At 62.2% G+C, this 23,666-nt stretch overlaps 2 protein-coding genes across 3 annotated transcripts in view; both read left to right on the forward strand.

The window, feature by feature from the left end:
- The first annotated feature begins 5,979 nt into the window (after positions 1 to 5,979).
- LOC133098128 (basic proline-rich protein-like) lies at positions 5,980 to 20,336 on the forward strand. Its single transcript, XM_061200827.1, has 17 exons — positions 5,980 to 5,995; positions 7,232 to 7,471; positions 9,141 to 9,217; positions 10,213 to 10,318; positions 10,570 to 10,682; positions 10,793 to 10,852; positions 11,908 to 12,095; positions 14,032 to 14,640; positions 14,683 to 15,103; positions 15,332 to 15,434; positions 16,313 to 16,399; positions 17,086 to 17,200; positions 18,324 to 18,507; positions 18,570 to 18,642; positions 18,971 to 19,087; positions 19,704 to 19,942; positions 20,223 to 20,336. The coding sequence occupies exons 1-17, from the start codon at positions 5,980 to 5,982 to the stop codon at positions 20,334 to 20,336; spliced, it is 2,862 nt and encodes a 953-aa protein (XP_061056810.1).
- NACC2 (NACC family member 2) overlaps positions 14,624 to 23,666 on the forward strand; it is a 71,395-nt gene continuing 62,352 nt past the window's right edge. For both annotated transcript variants that reach the window (XM_061200882.1, XM_061200883.1), the window contains exon 1: positions 14,624 to 14,706. The gene's annotated coding sequence lies outside the window, so the exon portion shown is untranslated. The remainder of the gene's footprint in view (positions 14,707 to 23,666) is intronic.

Consider the following 23,666-nt stretch of genomic DNA (forward strand, 5'->3'; position numbering starts at 1 on the left):
GAGGGCCTGCGCGGGCGGGCGGGCGGTGTGCCAGGCGCCCCCGTACAGGCACATCCACGGTCCGATGCAGAAGAGGCCCACGGGAGGGTGCTCGGGCACGGCCACCACAGCCAGGAAGTCAGCTCGTCCTCCTAAGAGACGGCGGGTACGCCAACCTGACCGTGTGCAGGCTCCCAGGAGCCCAGTCGGGCAGAGTTCCCCACCTCTGGCTGGTCCAACAGTGGTCACCTGCCACCCTGACCCAGGTGACCCGGAGCCCCAGGGCAGGCACAGGCTGAAAAGGGCGAGTACTGCCACCCGTGCGGACTGGCCAGCTGATGGCAGCAGCCTGGGCCAGAGGGGGCAGGGCATAAGCCAGGACCCCCAAGGGCCCAGAATGACAGGCGGCCCAGGTGGACACCAGGGCAGGCCCTGAGCCCAAGGCAGGCAGGTGCCAGCTCTGTGGGTCCCGTAAGCAGGTGTGACAGGAGATGGGGGACCTTCCTCAGTATCCCCAGTACAGGGAGGGCCGTGGAAGTGGGGCGAGCATCCCGGGAAGGGGGGGGGACGTGCAGGCTGGAGGGCCGTGTGGTCAGAGTGGGTGGGGCCTGGGGCAGCCCCCCCACCCCGCCCCCCGCCAGCTTGTCCCTCTGGACACCGCAGTTCACCCCAGCCGCCCGTGGTTGGTTGGTTAGAGAGTGTCTTCAGACAAAAGCCCCAGAGTCCAAAGCAAGTGTCTGAAAGGTCCAGGCCACGTTCCCATCAGCTGCGTGTGACCCTTGTTCATTACACGAGGGGACCAGTTCAGTGCTCCATTCTGCTTCCTTAGAACACCAATGACTAGTCCTGGCTGAAACGCCGCACGGATGTCCGTACGGAATCAATCAGTCCAGGCTAGGTGGCCCTGGGAGGAGGCATATCCCCGAGCTGAGGGGCCCAGGGGGCTGGGGCGGGGCTGTGTGGGTGCCCACCTGGTGGGTGCGGAAGGAACCGGCCGTCCTGCAGTGGAGGCCACCTCCCCAGGCAGTGAGTGGTCACCTTCCTGCCCTCACTGGGGTCAGGAGCCAGGCACCGGCTGGCCAAGGCCGAGATGGGGAGGCGGACGGTCTGGCCCAGGGCCGGGCACAGCCAGGTGTGCAGGGAGCTCCCACGTACAACCTGGGCCCCACTGGTAGAAAAGTTGCTGCCCACTCTGACCACCGGCTGCCCTTGTGAAGGGATTCACCTGACCAGAGAACGGGTTTCCAGTTCCTTCTGGTGGGTGCCAGCGCCCTCTCCCGTCCCCCCACCGTGCTGCCACCTTGGCTGGCGGCGCTGGGCCTCGCTCCGGCCTGGAGCACCCCTGTCCCTTCTGTCACAAGAGCTCGGGGGCCCTCTGGCCCCACCGCTCAGCTCTGGCTCCTCCAGGCCTGGGCTGCTGCCCGGATGCCCACCTGTGGAGTTTGCTTTGCAGAACCAAGGGGGCCTCTGCCGCCTGTGGGTGTGGGCAGCCCTTCGATGATAGAAATCTGCCTTTTAAGTGGGAATTCGTCATTTACCACAGCACGGTGACATAATGGTAACACGAATTATTTGTATGTTTTTCAAACTGTACTGCGATGGCCCTGTTTCCCCAGCTCCCTCAGTGCATAAAAGTGCCCCAGTGAACACCATTATCCTCCTAATCCACACCCTGGGCTGACTCAGCCCGCGGCGCTCGATACCCACCTGTGGCCCGAGCATAGGGGTCATCGAGGTGCACTTCAGAGCGGCTGCAGCCCGTTTTGACCCACCACCCCTCCTCTTGCCATGCGGCTGGCCGGTGCGTGCCTGTGTGTGCGTATGTACACGTGTACATGCCTGTGTGTGTCCTCAGTTTCGAGTCCTACCCTGTTCACCCAGGCTCTGAGCAGGGCAGGTGGACGGGTCCCGGCCCTGCCACCCTCTGCGCCCAGGGCTCCCTCTAGGTGCTCTTGGAGAGCACTGGGGGGCTCGGGCCCCCGGGAATGGGAGGCCCCTGGTGGCCATTATCTGCGTGCTCCTGCCCGGAAGACAGTGGGCTGTACTCAGCTGGGAGGCTAGCGTCCTGGCTCCGTTTGCCTTTCCCGCTTGGGGTCAGCTGGTCACTGTTGTCGGAGCCCGTTCACGTGGGCAAGGGCCCTGTGCCCTGCCCCTGGGGAGGGAGGGGTTGCTTCTCTCCACCACCAGCTCCTCCTGTGAGATAAGGGGAGTCTGGCCTCACAGCCCGGAGTGGACAGGGCTGCTGGACACGGCTCTTCCCAGAGGGGCGGGGAGAGGGCTCTGGGGAGTACAGCCCAAGGCCAGCATTTCCTCCCGGGGCGGGGGCTGCAGAAGAGGGCGCAGCGGGCTCTGATGTCCCCTGCAACCCAGACCGCCCTGTGGCCGAGCTCTCCTGGCTCCCTTCTCCAGGAAGGCGCCGGAAGCCAGGGGTGGGGACTGCAGGCCCTGCTGGGGGGTGCAGATTGGATGGCCCTGGTCTTGACCTCAGAGACACGTCCCGAGGGGACAGCCTGTAGAAGGACCTTCTCAAGGAGACCTGGCACTCTGCACACAGTGGTGGAACGCAGGAGCGAGTGAGTGAATGGGGTTGTCCTGTCTCGGCCCTTTCGGGACGGAATATCGCAGACCTGGTGGCTCGTAAACAGCAAACATCCGTTCTCACAATTGTGGGGCTGGAAGTCCAAGGTCCTGGGGCGGGCAGAGTCGATGTTTGGTGAGGGCAGCTTCCCGGATCACAGACACCATCTTCTCTGAGCCCTCACGTGGTGGAAGGGGCGAGAGTCTGTGAGGCCTCTTTTATAAGGTCACTAATCCCATTCTTGAGGGTGGAACCCTCATGACCTAGTCATCTCCCCAAGGGCCCACCTCCTAATACCTTCACCTGGGGTCTAGGATTTAACATATGAACCTGGGGGACACACACACACTCAGACCATAGGTACCCCTGCATCCGCAGGGATCGCGCTCAGTGGGCCCTCTACTTTCTCAACGACGGTGTCCAGGGTCACTCAAGGCCTCCATAAGCTGGGTCTCAGGGGCAGGATGTCTCCCTCCAGAAATGCCCACGGGCACGGGTGCTTGCATTTTGCTGAGTTATTCCTGGAAAGGCGGCCCCACTGTTTAGGACCTGGCCCCCGGAAGTCCTTCTGCTTGTCTCACCTGGGTGTCTCTAGCTGCAGCTGCTGAAGGCTTTTCCAAGTCCTGTCTGCATCCTGTCCTTCTCCTCCCCTGGGAGCATGTGCCCAGCTCTCACCTGCATCCCATGGAGGCACTGACTGCCCCCCAAGCTACCATGCCCACCCTGGCATGACTCCGCGCCAGACCCTGCTGTCCCTCCTGGGAGGAGGCGAGTCACTGCAGCCGCCTGGCCCTCAGCCTTCTCGGGAGCAGGCAGCAGCAGCTGCTTAACAGCTGCACTAAATGTTAGAGGGAAATTTAGGACAAAAGAGGAAGAAGATTGGAGCGTCCAATTTAAACCGAGGAGAGGCGTCCAGAAACCAAAACGGTGCTGCCCTAATTCACGTGCAGAGAGAGCCACGGGTTTGCAGCCTCTAACAAGAAACCAAAATACTCACCCAGTTTCCTTCTGTGCAAGGGATCCAAACTCGCCTGCCAAGGAGCCTCAGCTGGCCCGGGGCACCGCAGGCCCCTCACTCTGGCCGGTGCACCTGCCCTGCAGGCCAGGTTGAGGCCAGGAGGGGATGGGGAAGGGGCCGGAAGCACCTGCGCAGATAGGTGCCCCACCCCCAGCTGCAGCTCCAGCCCAAGGCCACGCGGGGTCTGGGAGGCGGTGCCTCACCCTAGCAGTCCCGGACTCCCGCACCCCAGCTATGGGTGCGCTCTTGGACAAGGCTCCCAGCTGGAGAAGACGGTCCAGTGGAAGCAGAGGCTGACCCCAGAGAAGGGCTTTTGAGGAGGAGTCTGGGGCCAGGTGAGCAAGCCTTAATCTCCAGAGTAGCCTTCGGCAACTTCCTGCCCCTAAATAAGGACCCCACCCTCAGTGGAACTGCTAGGCCCGGCTGCCGGGGGTTGATCTGTAAGAGAGCAAGAGAGCAGGAGGTGGGCCTCTGGATCCCCCTCCTCAGCAGGGACCCAGCCCTGAGCTGCAGCCTTGACTTCACACCTGTTGGCTTTGTCCCCCCGCTGGGCCCTGACTCAGCCTCCAGGCTGGAGTGGGGTCTGTGTGCTGACACCGAGTCACTGCCAGGAAAACCCAGCATACCGGGTCCCTGCCAGGGGTGTTTAGGAATCCCCGGTTCTCCGAAGCCAATCTGTGCCTCCATCACAGACCCATGCTGGAGCCACAGGTGGGACCTGAAAGGGGTGGGCATTCCTGCCCGGTCCGTGAAGGGAATTAACAGAAGGAAACGAACGCGCTCTGCCTGGGGTTTGGAAGGGCAGTGGCTTATGTGATAAACGGTACTCAACCCAGCGCCTGCTCAGTCCTTCAGCTGTGAGTAAAATGCCTGGGGCAGGGGTTCCTCCCACTGTAGAGACTAAAGAGGAGGGAGCTTGGTAGGCTGTCAAGGAGAGAGGCACCATCTCCAGGTGTCGGCACCCCTGCAGCCAGCCTGGGGCCAGGCGACCCCCGCCCCAGGAGAAGCCAGTGGCTGGCTCAGGTGGGGGCAGGGGCGAGAGGAGCAGGGCAGGTCCCCATGGACACAGGGCGAGGCGGCCACGCTCTGCACCCTCAGCCTCCTCGCTCTTCGTGGCCGATACTCAGCCCGGCTCCTCCCTTCTGGCCCTTCCTGTGTTTTGTTTTTTTTTAATAAATTTATTTATTTATTTATTTTTGGCTGCGTTGGGTCTTCGTTGCCGCAAGTGGGCTTTCTCTAGGGCTCTAGGCGCGTGGGCTTCAGTAGTTGTGGCACGCGGGCTCAGTAGTTGTGGCACACGGGCTTAGTTGCTCCGCGGCATGTGGGATCTTCCTGCACCAGGGCTTGAACCCGTGTTCCCTGCATTGGCAGGCGGATTCTTAACCACTGAGCCACCAGGGAAGCCCCCCCTTCCTGTGGTTCTGTAGGCACCTAGTTCCCTGGATCGGCTCTTCCTGCACAGAAGTGCCCATAGGGCTTCGTTCCCTGGACCCTGGCAGATCCACGGCCATAAAGCGGGAGCTCCCTGGTGAGGCTCGGGCTCCAGCGGCAATGGGACCAGGGACAGATGGGGACTTGGCTGTTAGCACAAAGCCCAGGCCTGAGCTAAGGCCATATCTGGTGACCAAAAGACCTACCCCCCCTCCCCCAGGCTGGACGCCCCACTCCGGCAGCCTGGATCTGAGCTGCCAGGTCCTTGCCCGGAACTTCCCAGGGCAAAAGAAAGATGACACGGTGATGGCAATGGCCAGCAGGGATCGGGGCCGTGATACCGAAGGGCAGGGCTGGATTCGGTCATCCCTGCCATCCCAAGCGCCGCGGGTACAGACGGTCAGTACCTCAAAGTGCAGGGACCTCACCTCCATCCATCCTCCAGCCGGCTCAGGGCCACGCTTGTCAGTGACCTGCTGTGGGCCTTGGGCCATGGCTCCCTTCTCTGCCCTGATTCCCTGAGGGTCTGCGTGGGAGGGTCTCGCTTGGGTCAGGCTTGGAGAGCAGAGGGCCCTGTGCGACCCTTCTCTGTGCCGCCCCCCTGAGCAGAGAGTGGGTCCCGGCCCCTCCGTGGGACCTGGGAAACAGGTGGGAGGCCTCAGCTCGTCCCTGAGCCAGACGGCAGGTGGGGCAGGCGGAGTGGAGCCGCGCTGGGGTGTCCCTCGGGCTCCCCACTGCCCACCGGGCCTTGGCCAGGCCCCACACCATCCCCAGAGGCCCAGAGCCAGCTTGGGCAGCACCGCCCCTCCACGACCCTCTCCCAGGGTCAGGCCATGCCTATGGTGGGCCCAGGAGCAGACAGAGCTGGAGGGGGCTCAGAGGGTGACTCGGCCATCACGGGGGCACTGCTGCTGGGCACCCGATTCCCAGAAGTGCAGGGCTCCGTGGGGAACCCCCCAGCCCAGGGCGAGGGATGACCCAAGCCCATGGTGAGGTGTTAGGAGTTCAGTGAAGCCGCCACTTTGGGGGAAGATTTCCAGGGCCAGGGATGGCCACGAGGACTTTATTTGTTACCCAAACCTCACGACCCCCTACGGAGCAGGTGAGGCTGCCCTTGGAGAGGCCCAGGAGGTGCCAGGCCCACTTGTAGCCAGGGGCACGGGAATGATGGTCCAGCGGGGTCAGAGGCCAACGGGGTCAACTGGACATGTCACCTCCTCCCCCCGCGGAGGCCCCGATTCACAGGGCCTGGGGCAGCATTCAGCCCCTAGAGTACCACCTTGGGGAGCGGGCCGGGTGAGAGCTGACCCCTGGGCACCTGGGGATGAGTCCAGCCCCTGCCCTGCCGGGAAGGCTCTGCTGATGGCCGCGCCCTGTGGGCCTCCCCTCAGTCCCTGTGCGGACCCCACCACCCCGGAGAAGGAATGATTTTTATCCCATGTGTCTCAGACCCCCAGCACTTGGTTTTCCTCACAGGACCAGACCGGGATCCAAATCCGTGGGGCCAGTGCTCTGGGCCGGCCTCAGGTGGAAGCCCCCGGGGCGTGAGCTGCTGTCTCATGTGCAGACCCCAGACTCTGTGTCTCTGCCTGGGGTCTGAGCTGCCAGAGCATCTCCCCGGCCCAGCCTCCCATCCATCCCCCGCCTACCCTGGGCACACAGCTGGCAGGGCCCGTGAGTCCCAGGCAAGGGCCCGGGTCCTGCAGCAGGGAGGGCAGGCCAGGCCGGCCCCAGGACGCTCCCCACAGACCCCAGCGTGGACAAGCGCACTTCAGACCCTAACGCGCACACCTGTCACCTGGGGCCCTGCACTCTGTGATTCGTGTATCGGGGCCCGGGGCGGAGGGCAGAGGGGAAGCACAGCGAGTAGGGGACCCAGGACAGCAGCGTGGCTCAGGAAGCCACAGGAAGGTGTTTGGAGGAGGAGGAGGAGGAGGGAGGGTCGGCCGTGTGGCCAGATGCCGAGAGGTCAGGGCAGACCATGTGACCACCGGTGACAGTGGGCCTTCCGTCCCCGAGCCTTTGCCCCCCAGCTGAGCCTGGCCTGACTCCCCAGGGCCTTGACACAGGAGCAGCAACTGCCACTTGTCATTTCCACGGGGGGCTTGATCCCCAAAACTGTTCTCCCCCCTCCCCATCTGAGGAAATGGCCATCATGGGCCCCCTTCCCGGCAACAGTCTGAGCGCTGCACCCCGATCCCTCGGTCCTTCTGCACCCCCTCCAGATCCAGTCGATGCCCCTCAGCCCTCCCTGGACCCCGGGAGAGGCCCCAGCGGGTCCAGCAGAACATTCTCCTTTGCCCAGCAGCCCGGAGACCTCTTCCCCTGCAGGCGGGGCAAAGCAAGGCAGAGTCCTGGCCCCGCCCCTCGCCGCCGGGCCCCGCCCCCTCGGCGCCTGCTCCTGGTGATACCTGGATCCCTGCTCCCTCGGCCCCGCCCACCTGCCCCCCCACCTCCCCCCTCAGGTCTGCTCAGCCAGCAGCCTCCTCCTCTCAGTGCCCCGCACGGCCCTTTGTTTTTTTCTTGTGGAAAATACGCATAACATAAAATCCACCGTCTTGACCACTCTTAAGAATACAATTCAGGGGCATCAAGCACATTCACATTGTCGTGTAACCATCCCCACATCCGTCTCCAGTACTTTCTCGGCTTCCCAAACTGACACTCTGTGCCCACTAGACACTCACTCCCCATCCCCCCCCAGCCCCGCCCCGCCATCTACTTTCTGTCTCTGTGGATGTGACTCCTCTAGGGCTTCCTGTGAGTGGATCCTACAGGATCTGGCCTGCTGTGTTGGGCTCATTTCACTCAGCACAATGTCCTCAAGGTTCATCCATGCTGCAGCCTGTATCAGAATTTCCTCCCCTTTTTAAGGTTGAACAATATTCCATCAAAACTATCATATATACTACATTTTGTTCATCCCTTTGTGGACACCCAGGCTGTTTTCACATTTTGGCTGTTGTGAACAGGTGCACACATCTCTCGTAGACCCTGCTTTCAATTCTTCGGGGTGCACACCCAGGAGGGGGATTGCCAGATCATACGGTAGCTCCATGTTTAATTTTTTGAAGAACGGCCCACGGTTCTCCACGGCAGCAGCACCGCTTAAATTTCCACCAGCGTTGCACCCTCGTCTCCCGACATATCCTCCCCAGCACTGGTTATCTTCTGGGTTTTTTGTTTTTTGGGTTTTTTTCTAGCCATCCTAATGGATGAAGTAGTATCTCAATGTGTGCACGGCACTTTTCAGTCCGTGATATTTTGGGGTTTTTTAGCTGTCTGTCTCCCTGACTAGGACAGCAGCCCCAGGGGAGCAGCCCTGGCCCATCACGTTCTCCAGGGTCCCAGGGCTGACACAGAGCAGGACTTCCAGGAGGACCTGATGTCTGGAGACAGGTGTGCTGCCTGCTCGCCCCCCTGCAGCCTCGGGGAGAGCCTCGCCTGCAGCCCACCCAGGCTGCCGGAGCCTCCCTCTGAGCAAGTCCTGTCTCTTCTTCCTGATTAAACCATCTGCTCACAAGCGTAGCAGTTCAGCCATACCTAGGGCCGCAAGGAGGGGGCCCAGAACTGTGAGAACCAGCTGGGGGGTCGGGATGGCTTCCCCGAGGGCCCAGGTGAATTACCCGGGCCTGAAGGATGAACCAGCCGGAGTTCACTTGCCAACGCCGGAGAGGAGGTGTCCCAGGCAGGGGAATTGCAGGTGCAAAGGCCCTGCGGCCGCAGGCACAGGGGGAGCAGCCAGCACAGGCAGCCTGGGTCCTGCGAAGACAGTGTGGGTGGGTGGGGAGAGGACCAAGGCTGCGGAGTGGCCTGGTGGGACGTCACTGATCACAGAAGAGACACAAAGTGGGGTCCCGCCAGCCTTTCTCTCCACTACATCTACCCCCCCTCCTCCCCGCACTTTGTCCTTGGGCATCACCCTAGTCTCCAGCTCCCATGTCTGCAGTACAACTGGACTTTTCCATCGGATGCACAGAAGTTTAAGAACCGCCCCCCCTCATGGGGTCCAGTTGCCACCCACAGGGGAACATGGGCTGGCTGGAGGGCTGGAGCCCTGGGAGTCTCTTCCCAGATTCACTGCAGGACAAACTTGGTCCCAGTTCTGATGTAGGCGGATGCCCCCCAATGCAGGCTTTGCAGGGGATGACGGGCACCTGGCAGGCAGAGCCAGGTGCCGCTGGGCACTGCAGGCCACACCGGGCTTCAGAGTAAGCTCAGCAATGACACTGAAAAGTGCCAACAGTGCCCACGGGTGCCCACAGGTGCCCGCGGCCCAGCATGACCCCAGAGGGGAGTCGACACCTGGGGGGTGGAGGGGTGGCCCTTCCCCAGGGGTCTCACTGGTTCTCCAGAATAACTGCCAGAAAAATAGCAGTGGCAGTGGAGGGGGTGGCCAAGGGACCAGGGGCGTCTCCGGGCAGCCAGGGGTGCTTATCTCCAGGAGGCCAGGCTGCCAGCCGCTTTGTCCCAGGATCTGCGGGGCGGGGGTGGGGTGGGGTGGTGGGCCCTTCAGACTCACAAGCCCCAGCCAACACCGTCCCAACGTCCTGCCCCTTGTGCTGGAATCTGCACACAACGTGCCCCTGCGGGCAAACGGGATCTCCAGGCTCCGCCAGGAACAAAAGCAGAGACGGTTTCCTCGGGAGGGCAGGTGGGGCCTTCCTCGGAGAGGTGCCCAGCCTGACCGGCCTGTGCTGGGCTTTGGCTGGTGGGTAGCCTGGGCCCTGGGTGGCCGGGGAGGTCCGTGCCTGCTATCCTGGGCTGTCATCGCCCTGAGAGGCTGTGATGGTGAGCAGCCCCACGCTCCCCTCCAAGCCTGGGTGGTCGCCACCTTGGGGTCCTGGCAGACTTCCTGGGGGGCTCCTCAGGTAGGCCGAAGAGTTGGTATTAAAAGAGGGGGTGGCCTCGATGAACCCCGAGCCAGGGACGGGGTGGGCAGAAACCCAGCTAAACTGGAGGGCCTGAGTTCTGCGGGTCTAGGGGAGGGCGGGGGCCCTGCTCAAAGCCCAACCGCGAGTGGATGGCCTGGTTGGCACGGAACAGTGTCCTAACAAAGAGGTGCTTTGTGGGCTGCTGGCGTGCGGCCGCTAATGGGGTGGCCAGGGCCCCTCTCGGAGCCGGAAAGGGAGCCTCACCGCTTTCCTGACAGTTGCCTTGTCTGGGGTGGGGGTCTTCGCTGACTGTGCCTCTGCTGGGAACACAGATGCTCCGATGCTTGCAGGAAAACCCTCCACGAGCCCCTCCCGACGAAGGCCCGGGAAGCCCCCACCTGGGGGCAGCTTCCCAGGAGGGACTGGACCTGAAGTCAGGTATCCCCTCTGCCCCAGACCTAGAGGCTTCCCCTGAGAACGTAAACGCTGGCCATGCCACCCCAGGCTTTTCCGTGTCCTACTGGCAAAGGTCAAGCCAGGAGGCAGACAAGCCTCCCTTTGCTCTCTGGGCTGCCTGGGCCAAGGGGCTGTCTCGGCTGCTGGCTCTCACGCAGGGAAGCCGACAGGACCCTCGTGGGGAAGCGCTGCTTTCTCGCTCTGCCGGTTTTGACGCTGGAGTCTGTCCTCAGCCCGCAGTCCTGGCCAAGGGTCTGACCCTGGGGCTCCCCACCTGCTCCTTCCCTTCCTGCTGACCGGGCACCGTGGACACTCTGAGGACGGGAAAGTGGCACCAAGAACTCAGGCAGGTGGATGGGGGGTCCCGGCCCCTCGTCAGTGAACACACAGCACCCCTCAGGCTCTCACACTCTGCAGATGTCCGTGGGCCTCTTGTCTGTGCGTGGTACCCCCCAGGGCCAGGGCAGTGGACGAGACGGGGAGCCTGTGCCCGAGGGGGAGACGGGGGCTGTGAACGTCAGAGTGGATTAGTACCAGGGTTGGGTCAGGGAGAGCCGACTGGCAATGGCCCAACTGGCTCTTTCACATGGGAGGGTCAGGAAGGCCCACGGTCCAGGGACATCTGGGCAGAGACCCAAAAGAAGTGATAGGGTAAGCCTCAAAGACATTGGGGGAAGAAGGTATAGGCAGTGGGAACAGCAGGTGCAAAGGCCCTGGGGCAGAAGGATGCCAGCATGTGGAGGACCCATGCAGAAGCCAGTGGGGCTAGAGCTGGAGAGCGACCAAGCAGGGGTGAGTGTAGGATGAGGAGCCAGGTCCCTGCCACTCTAAGGGCTCGGGCTTGCGTTCTGAGTGAGAAGTGAGATGGGGCCACCGAGGGGCCTAAGCGGGGGAAGGTCGTGATCCAACATGTTTAGAAGCATCTCTGTGCTGCCATGTGGTGACAGACCCAGGCAGGGGCAAGAGAGGGCAGACAGGGAGGCCAGTTATGGGGCTGTTGCAGTGACCTGAGAACGGGGGGGGGGGGCGGGGGGGGGCTGGAGCAGGAAGGTAGCAGCGGGGGCGGTAAGAAGGGGTCGGATTCCTGATACAGCCTTGAGGCAGAGCTGTCAGGACTGGGGTGTGAGAAAAGTGAGAAGGAGAATCCAAGGTTGGCCTGAGCTGCTGAAGGATGGAGCTCCCAGAAGGAAGAGCTGTCATTTGCTGAGGCGGAGGGCGTGTGGGGGGGAGCAGTTTTGGGGCACAGTCAGGGTCTGTTCAGCCGTGTCACATTGAGACATCTATCAGCCACCCAAGTGGACAGGTCAGGGAAGCGCCTGGCTAAGTGAGACTTGGGCTTGGTGTGTTTGATGGGTCTTAATGCGTCTTCGAGATGAGCCTTGGGTGGAGGAAGCAAGCCTCTTCCCAGAACTGGTGAGGCCAACTGGGGCAGACCCGCCCGTTTGCATTCGATTTCAGGGATCCCGGCATCCCTGAAGACCACAGCCCCCAGGGTGGGAGCCCCGTGCTACATGGAGCCCAGGACAAGAGTAGAGTGAGCGGAGTCTGGGTGCGTGGCGCTGTGGTCTCAGCTGACTGGTGTGGACACGGGGAGCCCGGAGGAGGAAGGCGTCCCTTCAGGTCCCTCCTCCACGAAGCCCGGCTCCATCCAGCCGCTGCTCCAACAGGCCTCCGCTGAGCACTCAGCCACCTGCAGGACTGCCGAAGCAGCACCTGGCCGGCTACCAAACGCTTCCACTGCCCAGGGAAGGACAGACAGGTGACCAGGCCTTGCTCCCAAGTGCACCCCGAGCCCCCGCCCCGAGACCCTGCTCATCAGTTTGTTTGCAGATTTACCTCTTGTGACTATTCTCTTTCCCCAGCCTGACGCTCTCTGGATAAAAGGGGGAAAATCAAGCTACAGGCCATGAAAGCTCAGGACCAGAGGCCAGGCCAGTCCTCCCTGAGCTGAGAAAACCCTCGCTGGCATCTCAGGGGGGTTGCGGCGCTAATCAGATCCCTCAAGAGGGGACTGGGGCCGCTGCCAGGCCTGTGTATCAGCCAGCCCAGGCTGATCGTTTATAACGTCTAAAAGTCCTAACCATCAACAGATGGATGCATGGGGCTTCGCAGGACCACGCCCCGCCCTGCCTGCTGCGGGACCCGGAGTGAGGGACCCCCAACCCAGCTGCATTTTCTTCCTAAGCTGCATTTTCCTCATAAGTAAAACAGGAATAGAGAACCAACTTTATAGAACTGTTGTGAAAATTAAGTTAGATAACACGCGGAACATGTAGCACACGCCTGGATTTTAGTAGGTATTCCGCGGTAGCGTTGAAAATGTGCAAGTGTGGTTTCCACGCACACACGTGCACACTGAAACTGCACCGAAGCCCCTTATCCTTGGGGACGGGTTTCTGGTTATCTGTTGTCTTCTAAAAACTTATCAACGCTTTCCAAACGTCCCTCATGAAAGAAGAAAGAATCTCTTTAATAGTTAGAAAATACAAGTGAGGAAAACAACTGGAATGTGCAAATTTGCGACCAGCTCACCGGGCGAGTAGGTTCCCACGGGCAGTGTGTACAACAGCCAGCACCCCGGCCCATCTTCACCTCTAGACCCCATCCACACGGTGACCCCAGCCCTGGGCAGGGGAGGACCTTGGCGCCTAGTGGAGGGCTTCTTGAGTCCTGACCCCTTGCCTGGAAGCAGCTAGACGTTCTGCTCACAGGTGTTGTTTGCAGAAGCCCCGGCTTCCCAGGGCCCCGAGATCCTAAATAACACTTAGTAGCTAGCTGCAATCCTGGGGCTGCTGAGCTGCCCTAGGCCAAGGCATGGCCTCCCTCCCAGCCCAGGGCCTCAGCTGGTCCCCAAGCTGAGCAGGTGGCAGTTACCTGTCACTCTGTCCGTGCACCTCTTGGGCTGGGACCTCATGCCAATCCACGTGACTGTGCCGGCAACCGATAGAGGCCCCTCAGGACAGTCAGACTGCCCTGCAGGCTGGGGCATGTGCTGGGCTGGGGGGGGGGGTGGGACCTGGGACAAGCTTAGATCTAAGTGGGGTTCTAGGGGTGTGCCCAGAGAGTCTTCGAGGGTTCATACCCATCGCCCAGAGGGCAAGGCAGGAGTGAGCTGGTGGGGGGAAGCTTTCTGTGCAGACCCTCAAGTTGGGGGTCGGGGTCAGTCCACGACCAAGGTCAAGGACCTACCATGAGACTGGGGACAGAAGTACTTAGACCAGGCTTCTGACCACTGTCTTAGGAGTGACCGTGGCCAACTGTCCTGCAGGGCTTTAGCCCCAGCCTCTGACCCAAAATGTGCTCAGCGGGAGTGGAAGTGGGAGTGGGCATCTTGCTCTTCACATCAACCCCGTCCTCCTGGTGACGCTATGCTCAGGACCACTGTCCTGGTGCCACCCCCATTTTCCTGCCAGGACCCTGTAGGGGTGAGGGAGCCAGGAGGTCTCTAGTCTTGGAGGACCATTGCAGCCTGTCCTGACCCCAGGCCTCAGGTTAGGGTGGGGCGACTGACGGGGACTTCTGTGGGTCCTTTCCGGTTTGTGGCTGATTTTATTTCTGCGCACTTGTTTTAAAACCTCACCTCTGTCCACAGGAGGGTGACCTCGAGCAAACCGGGAGCCACGGGGGGGCGGGGGGGTGGGTGGTGGCAGTCACTAACGGCCAGTGCGCCCAGATCACTCCGGGCCTGAAAGCAGACCCCGCCGCGTCTACGCAGCTCGCAGTCACCGGGATCCGCGCAGGAGGCACCGGGATCCGCGCAGGAGGCGCCGCAACGCGCGGTTCGCCCAAGGGCGCTCCCACGTCCCCGCTTTCCGGCCTCCGGAGCGTCGGTGCAGCCGAGGCCGCGCACCCGCTCCCGCCGGCGGCCCCACTTGGCCCAGCATCCCGGAGGCTGCCCCGTGCAAGCGCGGCCGCCGCGGGGAGGGGGCGCCCCGGACCGGGGGCTCCACACCGCGAGAGGGTGTGGGTCGGCGCCCCTGCCCTTCCCGCGTCCGGCGCCGGCTCAGTGCCCGGCGCAGAGTCGCACGCCAGGAGTTTGCGGAGGGGGCGCACGGAGGGGGCGCGGAGCGGCCGCCCCCGCGCCGGACCCCCGGGCCGGGGATCCCCCCGCCCCCGCCCCCGCCCCCGCCCCCGCCCCCGCCCCTCCCAAGGCGCCCACCTGGCGGCGGGGCGGCGCGCCCCAGGGCGGCGAGTGCGCGCGCGCGGCCGGCGCGCTGTCCCTTTAAACGGCCCGCGGCGCCTCCCCCGCGCGCCCCGCCCGCCGCGGTGCGGCCCGGTGCTGGGCGCGGCCGGAGAAAGTCCATGTGAGCCGGAGCGCCGGGCCGCCGGAGCACTTCCTGCTGCAGGCCGGACCGGGCCGGCGCCCGCAGGTACCCCAACTTCGCGCCGCCCGCGGGTCCCACCGCCGCACTTCCCGCGAACTCCGCGGCGCGCCCGCCCTCGCCTGCCGCAGTGCCCAAGTTCGCGCCGCGCGCCGCCCGCGGAGCTGGCCGGCGGCGCCCGGGCCTGGGGAGGCGCTCGCCCGGGCCGGGCCGCGCCCCGCCCCGCCGAGCGGAGACCCGGGCTCCGGGCGTCTCCTCTCCTGCCGGGTTTCTCGGGGCGCTCGGGACACTCGGTCTCCCCCGACCGGACGGACGGAGCCCAGCCCTCTGGGGTGGGGAACCCGCGCTTGCTCGGCCTGGGGACACGGCCCCGGGGACACGCCCCTCCCTCCCGGGCCGTCCGAGGGAGGGACCTGTTGGGCACCGAGCCATGTGTCCCTTGGCTGTATGTTGTAGCTGAGCCTGTCCTGTGTGGTGGGGGGCTGGGCGGGGGGAGAGTGCCCTGCGTGGGCTGGCCATCAGGTAGAGCTGGTCTTCTGAGCACGCTGCACGCACACCCCTGTACCCGTCTGGTCTGGTCCGGGTCTCTCTCCAGGTCTCCCCTTCCCATCCCCCCACCTTCCCCTCCGCTTCCCTCTTGAGCTCCAGACCCCTCTCCCCTCGCTCCCCCCAGTTTGCCCTGATGACAAAGGACGCGGTTCTCCTGGTCTCGGCACAGGTGCTTCTCAGCACTCCGTGCGGGGTGTTGTCTAAGCCCCCCACAGACCCCAGGAGAGGTATCTTCGAGTGTTGGCTCCATTTTAGAGATGAGGAAACAAGGAGTTAGCTGAAGGATCAAGCAGCGGGCACTGCCGTCCACCTTCCAATAAACCCCCTTCCCCTTCTCCCTGTGGCCCTCTGTGGTGTCCACCCCTCCCAGGAGGCCGTTGGCATTCTCCCGTGGGACAAGCCACTGTTTGTTGGTACCTTGGCTGGAGCCTGAGTGAAGGAGATGGGAGGGGGCGAGACCCAGGGTGGTTGGCTCCCTGCTGTTTCGGTGAGCTGCCTGGAAGGGGCACAGCAGTAGAACAGGATATCACTCGTCCCCTCTCAGTGGCAGAGATCGGTTCTCGGTGGTCACACCCAGGCGGGGTGGGCGCCGGACGTGGTGTCTGAAGCCGCGCTGACTCCGAGCGGGCTTCGTCCGGCCTCTGCTCTGCAGCCGTTCCGAGCCTCCTGCAGAATCTTGGACCAGGAGAAAAAGCTTGTGCATTTTCTGACATGGGGACACCAGGCCACCCTGGCTGCCCGGAGTGCCTCTGGGTTCTTTGTCCTGGATGTGCTGGGACACTCAGAGAGGCTGTCTTTGGGAGGTGGGCTCGTGGGTGACTTTTAACAGAATCCTTAAAGCCTCTCTCTGTTTTCCAACTAAAACGTGAGATGCATTATTCATATAAGAGAGACGGTGGTGATGGCAAGTGCTGAGCTGGCATTTACAGCCTAGGTTCCTCGGGCACCTCTGCCTCTAGGGCTCAGTGTGCTTGACTTGCAGCCTGGGCTGGGGTGGGCCTGGGACCCCTCCTGGGACAGAAAGTAAGAGATGTGGCTTTGACCCTTTCAAGGATGTTCCCAGAGCTCCACCCCACACCCCTTCCTCTGAGGTCTGTGCTCCCAGGAATGCAGAGCCAGGTATGGGCTGCACCGGACACGGACTCCCTCCAGACCCCGGGCCTCCCGGTGCCATCCACGGCACTCGCCATCAGTAGGGTTGGGAGTCTCAGGCACCTGAGGCCTCATTCCCTCCACCCCGGGGAAGCAAGTCCTGTCCCTGCAGCCCATGCCCAATCTGCCCCCTTCCAGGTTACCCTGTCCCGTCTCGCCTGGCTCTGCTCCGGCCTGGTCCCTCCCTGGGTTCTGTTGTCCTGCTGGGGTGTGGGGGGTGAGATGAGATGCCCTGGCTGGGGGCAGGGTGGGGAACGTCTGCTGAGCCGTTTGAGCGGGAACTGCAGCCCAGATCACGGCCCTTCGCTCCTGATTCTCCAGCGTGTTTCTCCCAAGAGCCTGCAGACCCCCGTGTAACCGGCGCACTTGGGGAGCTTGACCCTGGCTGGGTTCTTGGGACAAGACAAGCTGCCTTCCAGCTGAGGATCTATCGTGTTAGCTGGCCTGGGCCTGGCTCCTTCCCGTGGCCAGTGTCCCCGAGGGGTGTCCCGGCCCAAGGAACCTGGCCTTCAGGCCCAGTCTTTTGAAGGGGAGTAATGTCTTTGGTACAGTTGGAGGGGTGTCTCCCTACACAGGGACAGGGGCTGCCGGTCACTGGCTGGACCCAGAGCTGTTCCTGGCTGTGGGCAGCCCCACTTCGGGAGCTTGTAAAGTCTGGTTGGGTCTGGGGTCCGACTGGGGGCTGGTGAGGGGCTTCAGGGCCTCTCACTGCCTGCCTGCCTGTAGGGTCTGCAGAGAGCACTGCCCAGCCCGTCCACCTTCTGGACCCTGCCCAGGCCTCTCCGAATGCCTCATTTGCATCCAGCACGCTTTCCCAGGCACCCCCTTGGTCCTCCCCGAGGTGAGCAGTCTGACCCTCGGGTACTTCCAGGTGGGGCCGGAATTTAGGATCAGAGACAGCATCTTCATTGGTGTCCTCACCCCAATTCAGAGATAAGAGTGACCCTCTCACACCGTGGTCCTGGGCGAAGCCTGTGTGTCCTCCCCTGCCCTCCACACCCACGTTCCCTCTCTCTTTCCTTGTGTCCCGAGCCACTGAGGTTGTGCCTGGGAGGCTACATCCCGCCCCCCCCACCCCCCCACCATCCTGGGCTTCAGGGACCCAGGCCGCTGGCTGGGCGAAGCAGTCCCCTTAGCGAGGCCCGAGGCGCCACTGCCGCCCACCCTGCCTCCTGAGCAGCCAGGGATCCTAGCGACCTCTGTTTCTCTTTTAGCAAACCCTTGCTCTCACCAGGCCTGGCTCTCGATGAGATCATTTGCAAAGTATGCTTCCCGGCTGGCCCGGGCTCCCTCATTGTGTCACCTGCAGCTGCTTGCTCACTGAGAGCTGGCCTTCCTCTGCCCTGGCCTCTGGCCTTTGTCATTTAAAGTTCAGGTTTTGGAAGAAGGCGCCCTGTGGGTGAGGGTCTCAGCAGGTGGGGCAGGCACGGAGGTGTTTGGGACATGAACTTGGGAGCCGGGCTCCCTGGTGGCCACCTTTGTGGTTGGCATCCTCAGAGTGGGGCAGCCCCCATGAGGACACGGACAGTGGGGGACACTCACCCCTGCCCGGGCCTGGGAGCGTGTCTGAGCAGGAGGAACGGAGCTGGGATCTGAGGCGACGCTGGGCTCTCTGGGGCCTGCCCCGCCCCCAGCTTCCGCTGGCTGGACCTGCGTCCAGGCAAGGAGGCACTTAGGAGCAGGATCTCTGAGGTCTCTCTCAGGTCACATCCAGCTCAAGGCTTTGTGACCTTGGGTGGGTAACTTACCCCCTCTGAGCCCCACCCTGGCCTGTGTGTTGTCATGCTACTGCTGAGACACCGAAGGTGAGCAGGCCCGGCCTGGGGGCCCTGTGGAGATGCCCCCTCCCTGGAAGTGGACCAGAGCCAGTGAGGGGTTCATGCCCCTTTAAGGGGAGGCTGCTTCTCAGTCTCCAGGGCGGATGGAGGCATACTTTTCTCTGAGGTGTTGGTCTCTGGTCCCAGGGAAAGGAGAGGCTGGCTCTGGGTCTCTCTGAAGGAATCTTACCCCTCCCCCTTGGCCCTGGGCCCTGGCATCCAGGAGGGCACATGGCCATGGATGGGCCGGGAGCTCCTGGGCCCCGCCCCGTGTCTGCCCGTGTGCCTGGGAAGCAGCAGGGCCGGGGGCGGGGACCGCAGGGGCCTGAAAGTGCCCATATATAGTCACTGGGGTGAGCAGTGAGCCCGGCCGGCCGTGGGGCTGTGTCCCAGGCCCAGGGCTGGCTGGCCCCCAGGCCCAGCATCAGGCCCAGCCCCCAGGTCCTCGAGGGCGGGCTGGCCCTGGGTGAGGGGCGTGCTGAGGGGAGCTGGATTTGGGGCGAAGCATCAGATATAGCAGCAGGCACAGGTTTGGTGGTCCAGGAGTGTTTGTTGATTGAAAATAAAAATCTCCTGGGCACTTGGTAGTCTGGGCCAAGTGTATTTCTTGAGACACCATTTTTGAAAGTTGGAGGCCGTAACATGTGGCTTGCCCTGTTGGCCAGAGCCACCGAGGGCCCCTCACTGTGGGCTGGGGGCGGGATGCCTGCTCGTCTGCACCCACAGCCCTTGCCCCACAGAATGCCCCCTTCATTATGGTGACACCCCTAGATGTCCCCTCCCCATCCCCACAGATGGCTGGCGTTTTCTGGAAGAGGGCCTCCCTCCCTCCGCCTCCTGGACGCTGCCTGGAGTCCAGCTAGTGGGGAAGGGGCAGGGCCTGCCCGCGCTGCCGGTGGTCTTTGCAGGAAGTCTGCTCCCTGTGCCCCCGGGTTGTCCTGGGTCCCGCGGGTTGGGGGGGGGGCTCCCCACCCTAGCCCTGGGCATCTGCCTGTCTTCCTAACTCGCCCGTCCCAGTCTCTGCGCCAAGAAAGGAGAAGCAGCTGCCTCTGCTACACTCCGACTTCTGTGCCGTTAAAAATCACAGTGTTAAAGTAGTTTTGCTCCTTTAGTTTAGTTTCCATCGCACTGCTAAGCGCCTTTGTTAAATTTTGTATATTGATACTTTTTGTTGTTGTCAGCAGTTTTTTTTTTTTTGGGCCATATAAAGTCATTAGGGTGAGAGAAGATTAAAAAGATACATTACAATTAAAATGTTAATGAAATCTGCATCATACAACTTTTGAAACCCTTTAGGCATTAATCTTGCCTGTGTCATGTCCATTAACTTTGGCTATTCTTATTCCACACTGACCCCTGCTGAGAGATTTGTGCTATAATTGGATTTTTTTTTTTTTTTTTTAATAAAAAAGAAAAGAAAGCTTTTAAGAAAATAGAGATTGAGTGGTGGCCCCCGCTCCTGCATGAAGAGAAAAGGAGAGAAGGGGCTCCCCTTGGGGGCGGCCGTGGACCCCCTGCCTCCTCCAGGTCCTGGCGTCGGTCCTCTCTGCATCCGTGTGGGTGACCGGCCGCCCCGTCCACGCAGGCCCTGCCCCTGCTGCTCCCCCAGGGGGACCGAGTGTGGCCGTGTGCTCAGACCTGTGTCCACGCCAGGACCGGCTCACCCGTGGCGGGAGGGTGTGCCGTGGCCGCAGTCGGGCTGTGGGTGTGCAGGGGTCAGGGATGAGCTCGCCTTCCTGGGCTGGGTCCCCGAGTCCAGGTGCTGGGTGAGGGGCTGCAATGGGGAAGTTCTGGAAGCGCCGATGGTTTTGGTTTTGAGTTCTCAGGATCCCGCGTCCGCCACACGACACATGCCTGGAAGTCTGGTGGCGTGGGCACTGGAGTCTCCAGCACGAGGCAGGGGCTGGGGGCTGTGGGGATGGGGAGCGCCCCCCTGGCCTACCCCCAGGGGAGTTGGGACCCCCAACGAGAGCGTGCCCTAGGTGCTCCGTTAAATTCTCTGCACGGACTCACCCTTGACCGTGGCCGGAGCCCGTGGTGGTTCAGATCTGGGCGGTGCCCCTGCTGGGACGCACCCCTGGCCCGGGTGAGGCCCGGGCAGTGTGGGGCGCGGGGATGGCCCGGGCGGCCTGGGTCTCGCCAGCCCCCGTGCCGCAGTGACAGCCGTGGCGCTGGGAATCTGGTCGGGTGGTTAGCAGGGGGCTGCAACAGATTTCATGTCTGTGTGTTTTTGCAACACCTTTCTATAAAGGGAAACATAATTTAAAATATGATTACTTAGTGTTGTAACAGCCGCCTCAGCGCTCCAGCTATGCCGAGATCATTATCAGAGGCTGATATTAACTTGCAAAGAATATTATGCAAATTGCCCGCTGGCTTCTCCGGGAAACCTTCTGCCGGGATGGGGATGTGCGTGGGGTGTGGGGCACGGGTGGGTCCCTCCGGGGCGATACCCCTGCATCGCCGGCCCATCAGCCGTCGTCGGTTCCTGGCCGTGTCTCAGGACACTGGGCCGGGTCTGTCCCCTTTCTCCACACCAGCCCTCGCCCCTTGTCTGCGTTGGGAGGAGGTGGAGGGGGGGACATGGGGAGCAGTGGGGCAGGATGGACCCAGTGGAGGCTTCGGGGCAGGGTAGGGGCTGGAGACTCATGTCCCCCAGGCTCGCCACCGGGCCCTGTGCTGTTTGTTGAGTGAGTGTTGCCGCTATGTCGGGCCCTGGCAGACACGTGGGAAAGCGGTGGTGGGATTGGCGTGTGGCCCTGACTGCCCACTCACACCTGCCCCCTCCTTGAGTCTGAAGGTGGCTCCCTCCCTTAGCAAGGGTGGTGCATCCCGCCTATTTTGTGAACGCTGCTCTGCGGGTTCCCCGTGGGGTCCCTCAGCTCCAGGAGGGCAGCGATGTTTGTTTGCCGGTGGAGAGGACAGGCTGGAAGGGGCGTGAGCCTTGCGGTCACCCTGGGGTGTAACGGGGGTGGGGGTGAGATCAGTTTCCTGGGGTTGGGTAACAAATGAACGTAAACCTGGGGGCTTAAAGCAACAGAAATTTACTCTCTCACAGTCTAGAGACCAGAGGTCCAGAATCAACGTGTGGGCAGGGCTGGTTCTGTCTGGAGGCCGTAGGGGAGAATTCTGGCCTCTTCCAGCATCTGGCGGTGCTGGCAATCCTTGACGTTCCTTGGCCTGTAGACGCATCACTCCCATCTCAAGATCTTAACTAATTACATCTGCAAAGACCCTGTTTGCAAATAAGGTCACATTCTGAGGTTCCAGATGGACATGAATTTTGGCGGGACCCTAGTCAACCCGGTGTGGCCATGTGGGCGCAGAAACCCTTTAGTACCTGGAGGGGAGGGGAGGGGCAGTCTCAGAAGTAGGGGCGGCCTTGCTGGCCATCTGGCTCCGCCCTGTGCTTGCCCAGGAGGGTGGGCAGCCAGACGCATGGGCAGTAGCCACGGCCCCAACGAGCATCTGGACCGCGGGCATGAAGGGCCAGCGCAGGCTGGGAAGTCTGGAAGGACCTTTGGCTCAGGAGCTAAGCCGGGGTCGAGGGTGGGAAATGGGGCCACTGACGGAGGAGGATTTTCCTGAGACAAGAGAGTCTGCGGTTACATAAGTTTGGGGACAGGAGGCAGAATTTGTGTTAATTGTCATAACCCAGTTTAGTGGCCCATCCTTGTCCTGGGAAGCAGCCTGGAAAGGAGAGGGAGGTGGGTCTCAGTGGAGTCCTTGGGGCTGGACCCCAAACTGCAGCGCAGACTCGGGCCACCGCGGCCCTCCAGGTCCTTCCTCCCTGTGTCTCTTCCGTCCCGCAGAAGAAAAATAAGGTCATGAAGTGAGAGGAAATGGCCAAGAAATGGAGGCAAAGAGAAAGTAAGAGCAGAGATGCCTCGGGAGGAGGTGGGTGCCCAGGATGGGTCTGGAGGGGCCACGGCGTCCAGGCGGTGAGGCGGGGCACCCAGGCGTTGTGCCTCTAGACCTCGGGGGCCCTGCCATTCCTGGACCGTGACCTCAGGCAGCTGTGGCGGGCCTGAGAGGGGGCACGTTGGCAGGGGGCTCATGGCATGGGCCTCAGGGTCTCTCCTGGAGGAAGAGCAGGGTCCTCGGGTCCCCCTCACTCCTCTTCCCGCCTGGTTCTGCCAGCCCAGCGGCCCCAGCTTGGTCCCAGTGCAGGTGACCGCCCGGCCGGGCGAGGGCCTGAGGGCCTGGGAGGCTGCCGTGCAGTTTTGCGCTGGGCCTTTCTTCACATTCCCAGTAACCCAGGAGAAGTGGGAAGTCCCCCCACCAGGCCTCCTTGGGAGTTGGCCCCCAGCTCTGCTTGGGGGGCTCCTCTGTCCCTCCCCCACCCCATCCCACCAGCTGCCTGGCATGGGGCTTCTCTCCTGGGAGGACAGGCGGCGTGATTTGCTGCTCCAGCTCAGAAGGAGGGTCCCCGCCACGTTCAGAGACTCGTTTCTGAGGGTTTTCAGGACGTCTGGCCAGGACTTGGGGTGGACCCCAGGGGGCGGGCGTTCCCCAGGACTAGGCACCCCTTCTCCGGGGTGGGGGCACGGTGACTTGGCTTCCTCCAGCCTCCTGGCCCCGCCGTCACTGTCACAGGTCTTGAGTGTGGTGGAGGAGCCCCTACCCTGTGCCCAGCGCTGGCAGCTGGGGACGCTAGTTCTGATGCCTGAGGAAAGGGTTAAAAGATGCACAGTGTTAAACTTACAGAGAAACTGTGCATACCGGACACAGAACTTCTTCCAGACCGTTTGCGAGTGGTGGCCTCTTACTGCTGGGTGACCCACTGAAACAAGGGCTGCCCGCTGCCCGCCTCACCGCAGCTCCAGCGGTCACTGAACGGCCCCAATGGCGCCCACCCCTGGGCCCTTTACAGCCAGAGGGTCACCGTGGAGTTCCTGTCCCAGGCACCTGTCAGGTCTGCTTTTAAAATTTTAATTAAAAAAAATTCTAGTTACTTACACGTAAAACCTACCATCTTAACCACTTTCAAGCACACAGTTCAGGGGTATTGAGTCCATTCACATTGTTGTGCAACCGTCACCACATCCGTCTCCAGGACTCTTTCATCTTCCCAAACTGACACTCTGTCCCCATTAAACACTCACTCCCCTCCCCCCCGCCAGCCCTGGGCCCCGCCGTCCACTTTGTGTCTCTGTGGGTTTGACTCCTCTAGGGCCTCACATGGGTGGCATCACACAGAATTTGTCCTCTGTGTCTGGCTTTTGGTCAGCATGATGTCTGTGAGGCTCGTCCCTGCTGTGGCCTGTGTCAGGATTTCCTTCCTTTTTAAGGCTGAGTTTAGTCCACTGTGTGGACGGACCCCGTTGGGTTTATCCTTCCTCCGTCTGAGGACACGTGGCTGTTTCCACGGTTGGCTGTTGTGAATGGCGCTGTGTGAACACGGATGTGCTCGTGTCTGTCCAAGTCTTGTTGTGTCTGTTAGGCTTTTTCAGCCTTCAAGATCTGAGGTCTTTCCTTGTCTCTTGTGAC

The sequence above is a fragment of the Eubalaena glacialis genome, chromosome 9 (assembly GCF_028564815.1).
Source record: "Eubalaena glacialis isolate mEubGla1 chromosome 9, mEubGla1.1.hap2.+ XY, whole genome shotgun sequence".
Lineage (NCBI taxonomy): Eukaryota > Metazoa > Chordata > Mammalia > Artiodactyla > Balaenidae > Eubalaena > Eubalaena glacialis.

What these genes read in the sequence shown, in the direction of transcription:
- LOC133098128 (XM_061200827.1), top strand. An exon ending in GCCCAGGGAAGGACAGACAG is followed by an intron (nt 12,096 to 14,031) that starts GTGACCAGGCCT and finishes GCCTGAAAGCAG; the next exon opens with ACCCCGCCGCGTCTACGCAG. An exon ending in TCCCCGAGTCCAGGTGCTGG is followed by an intron (nt 19,943 to 20,222) that starts GTGAGGGGCTGC and finishes GTGGTGGTTCAG; the next exon opens with ATCTGGGCGGTGCCCCTGCT.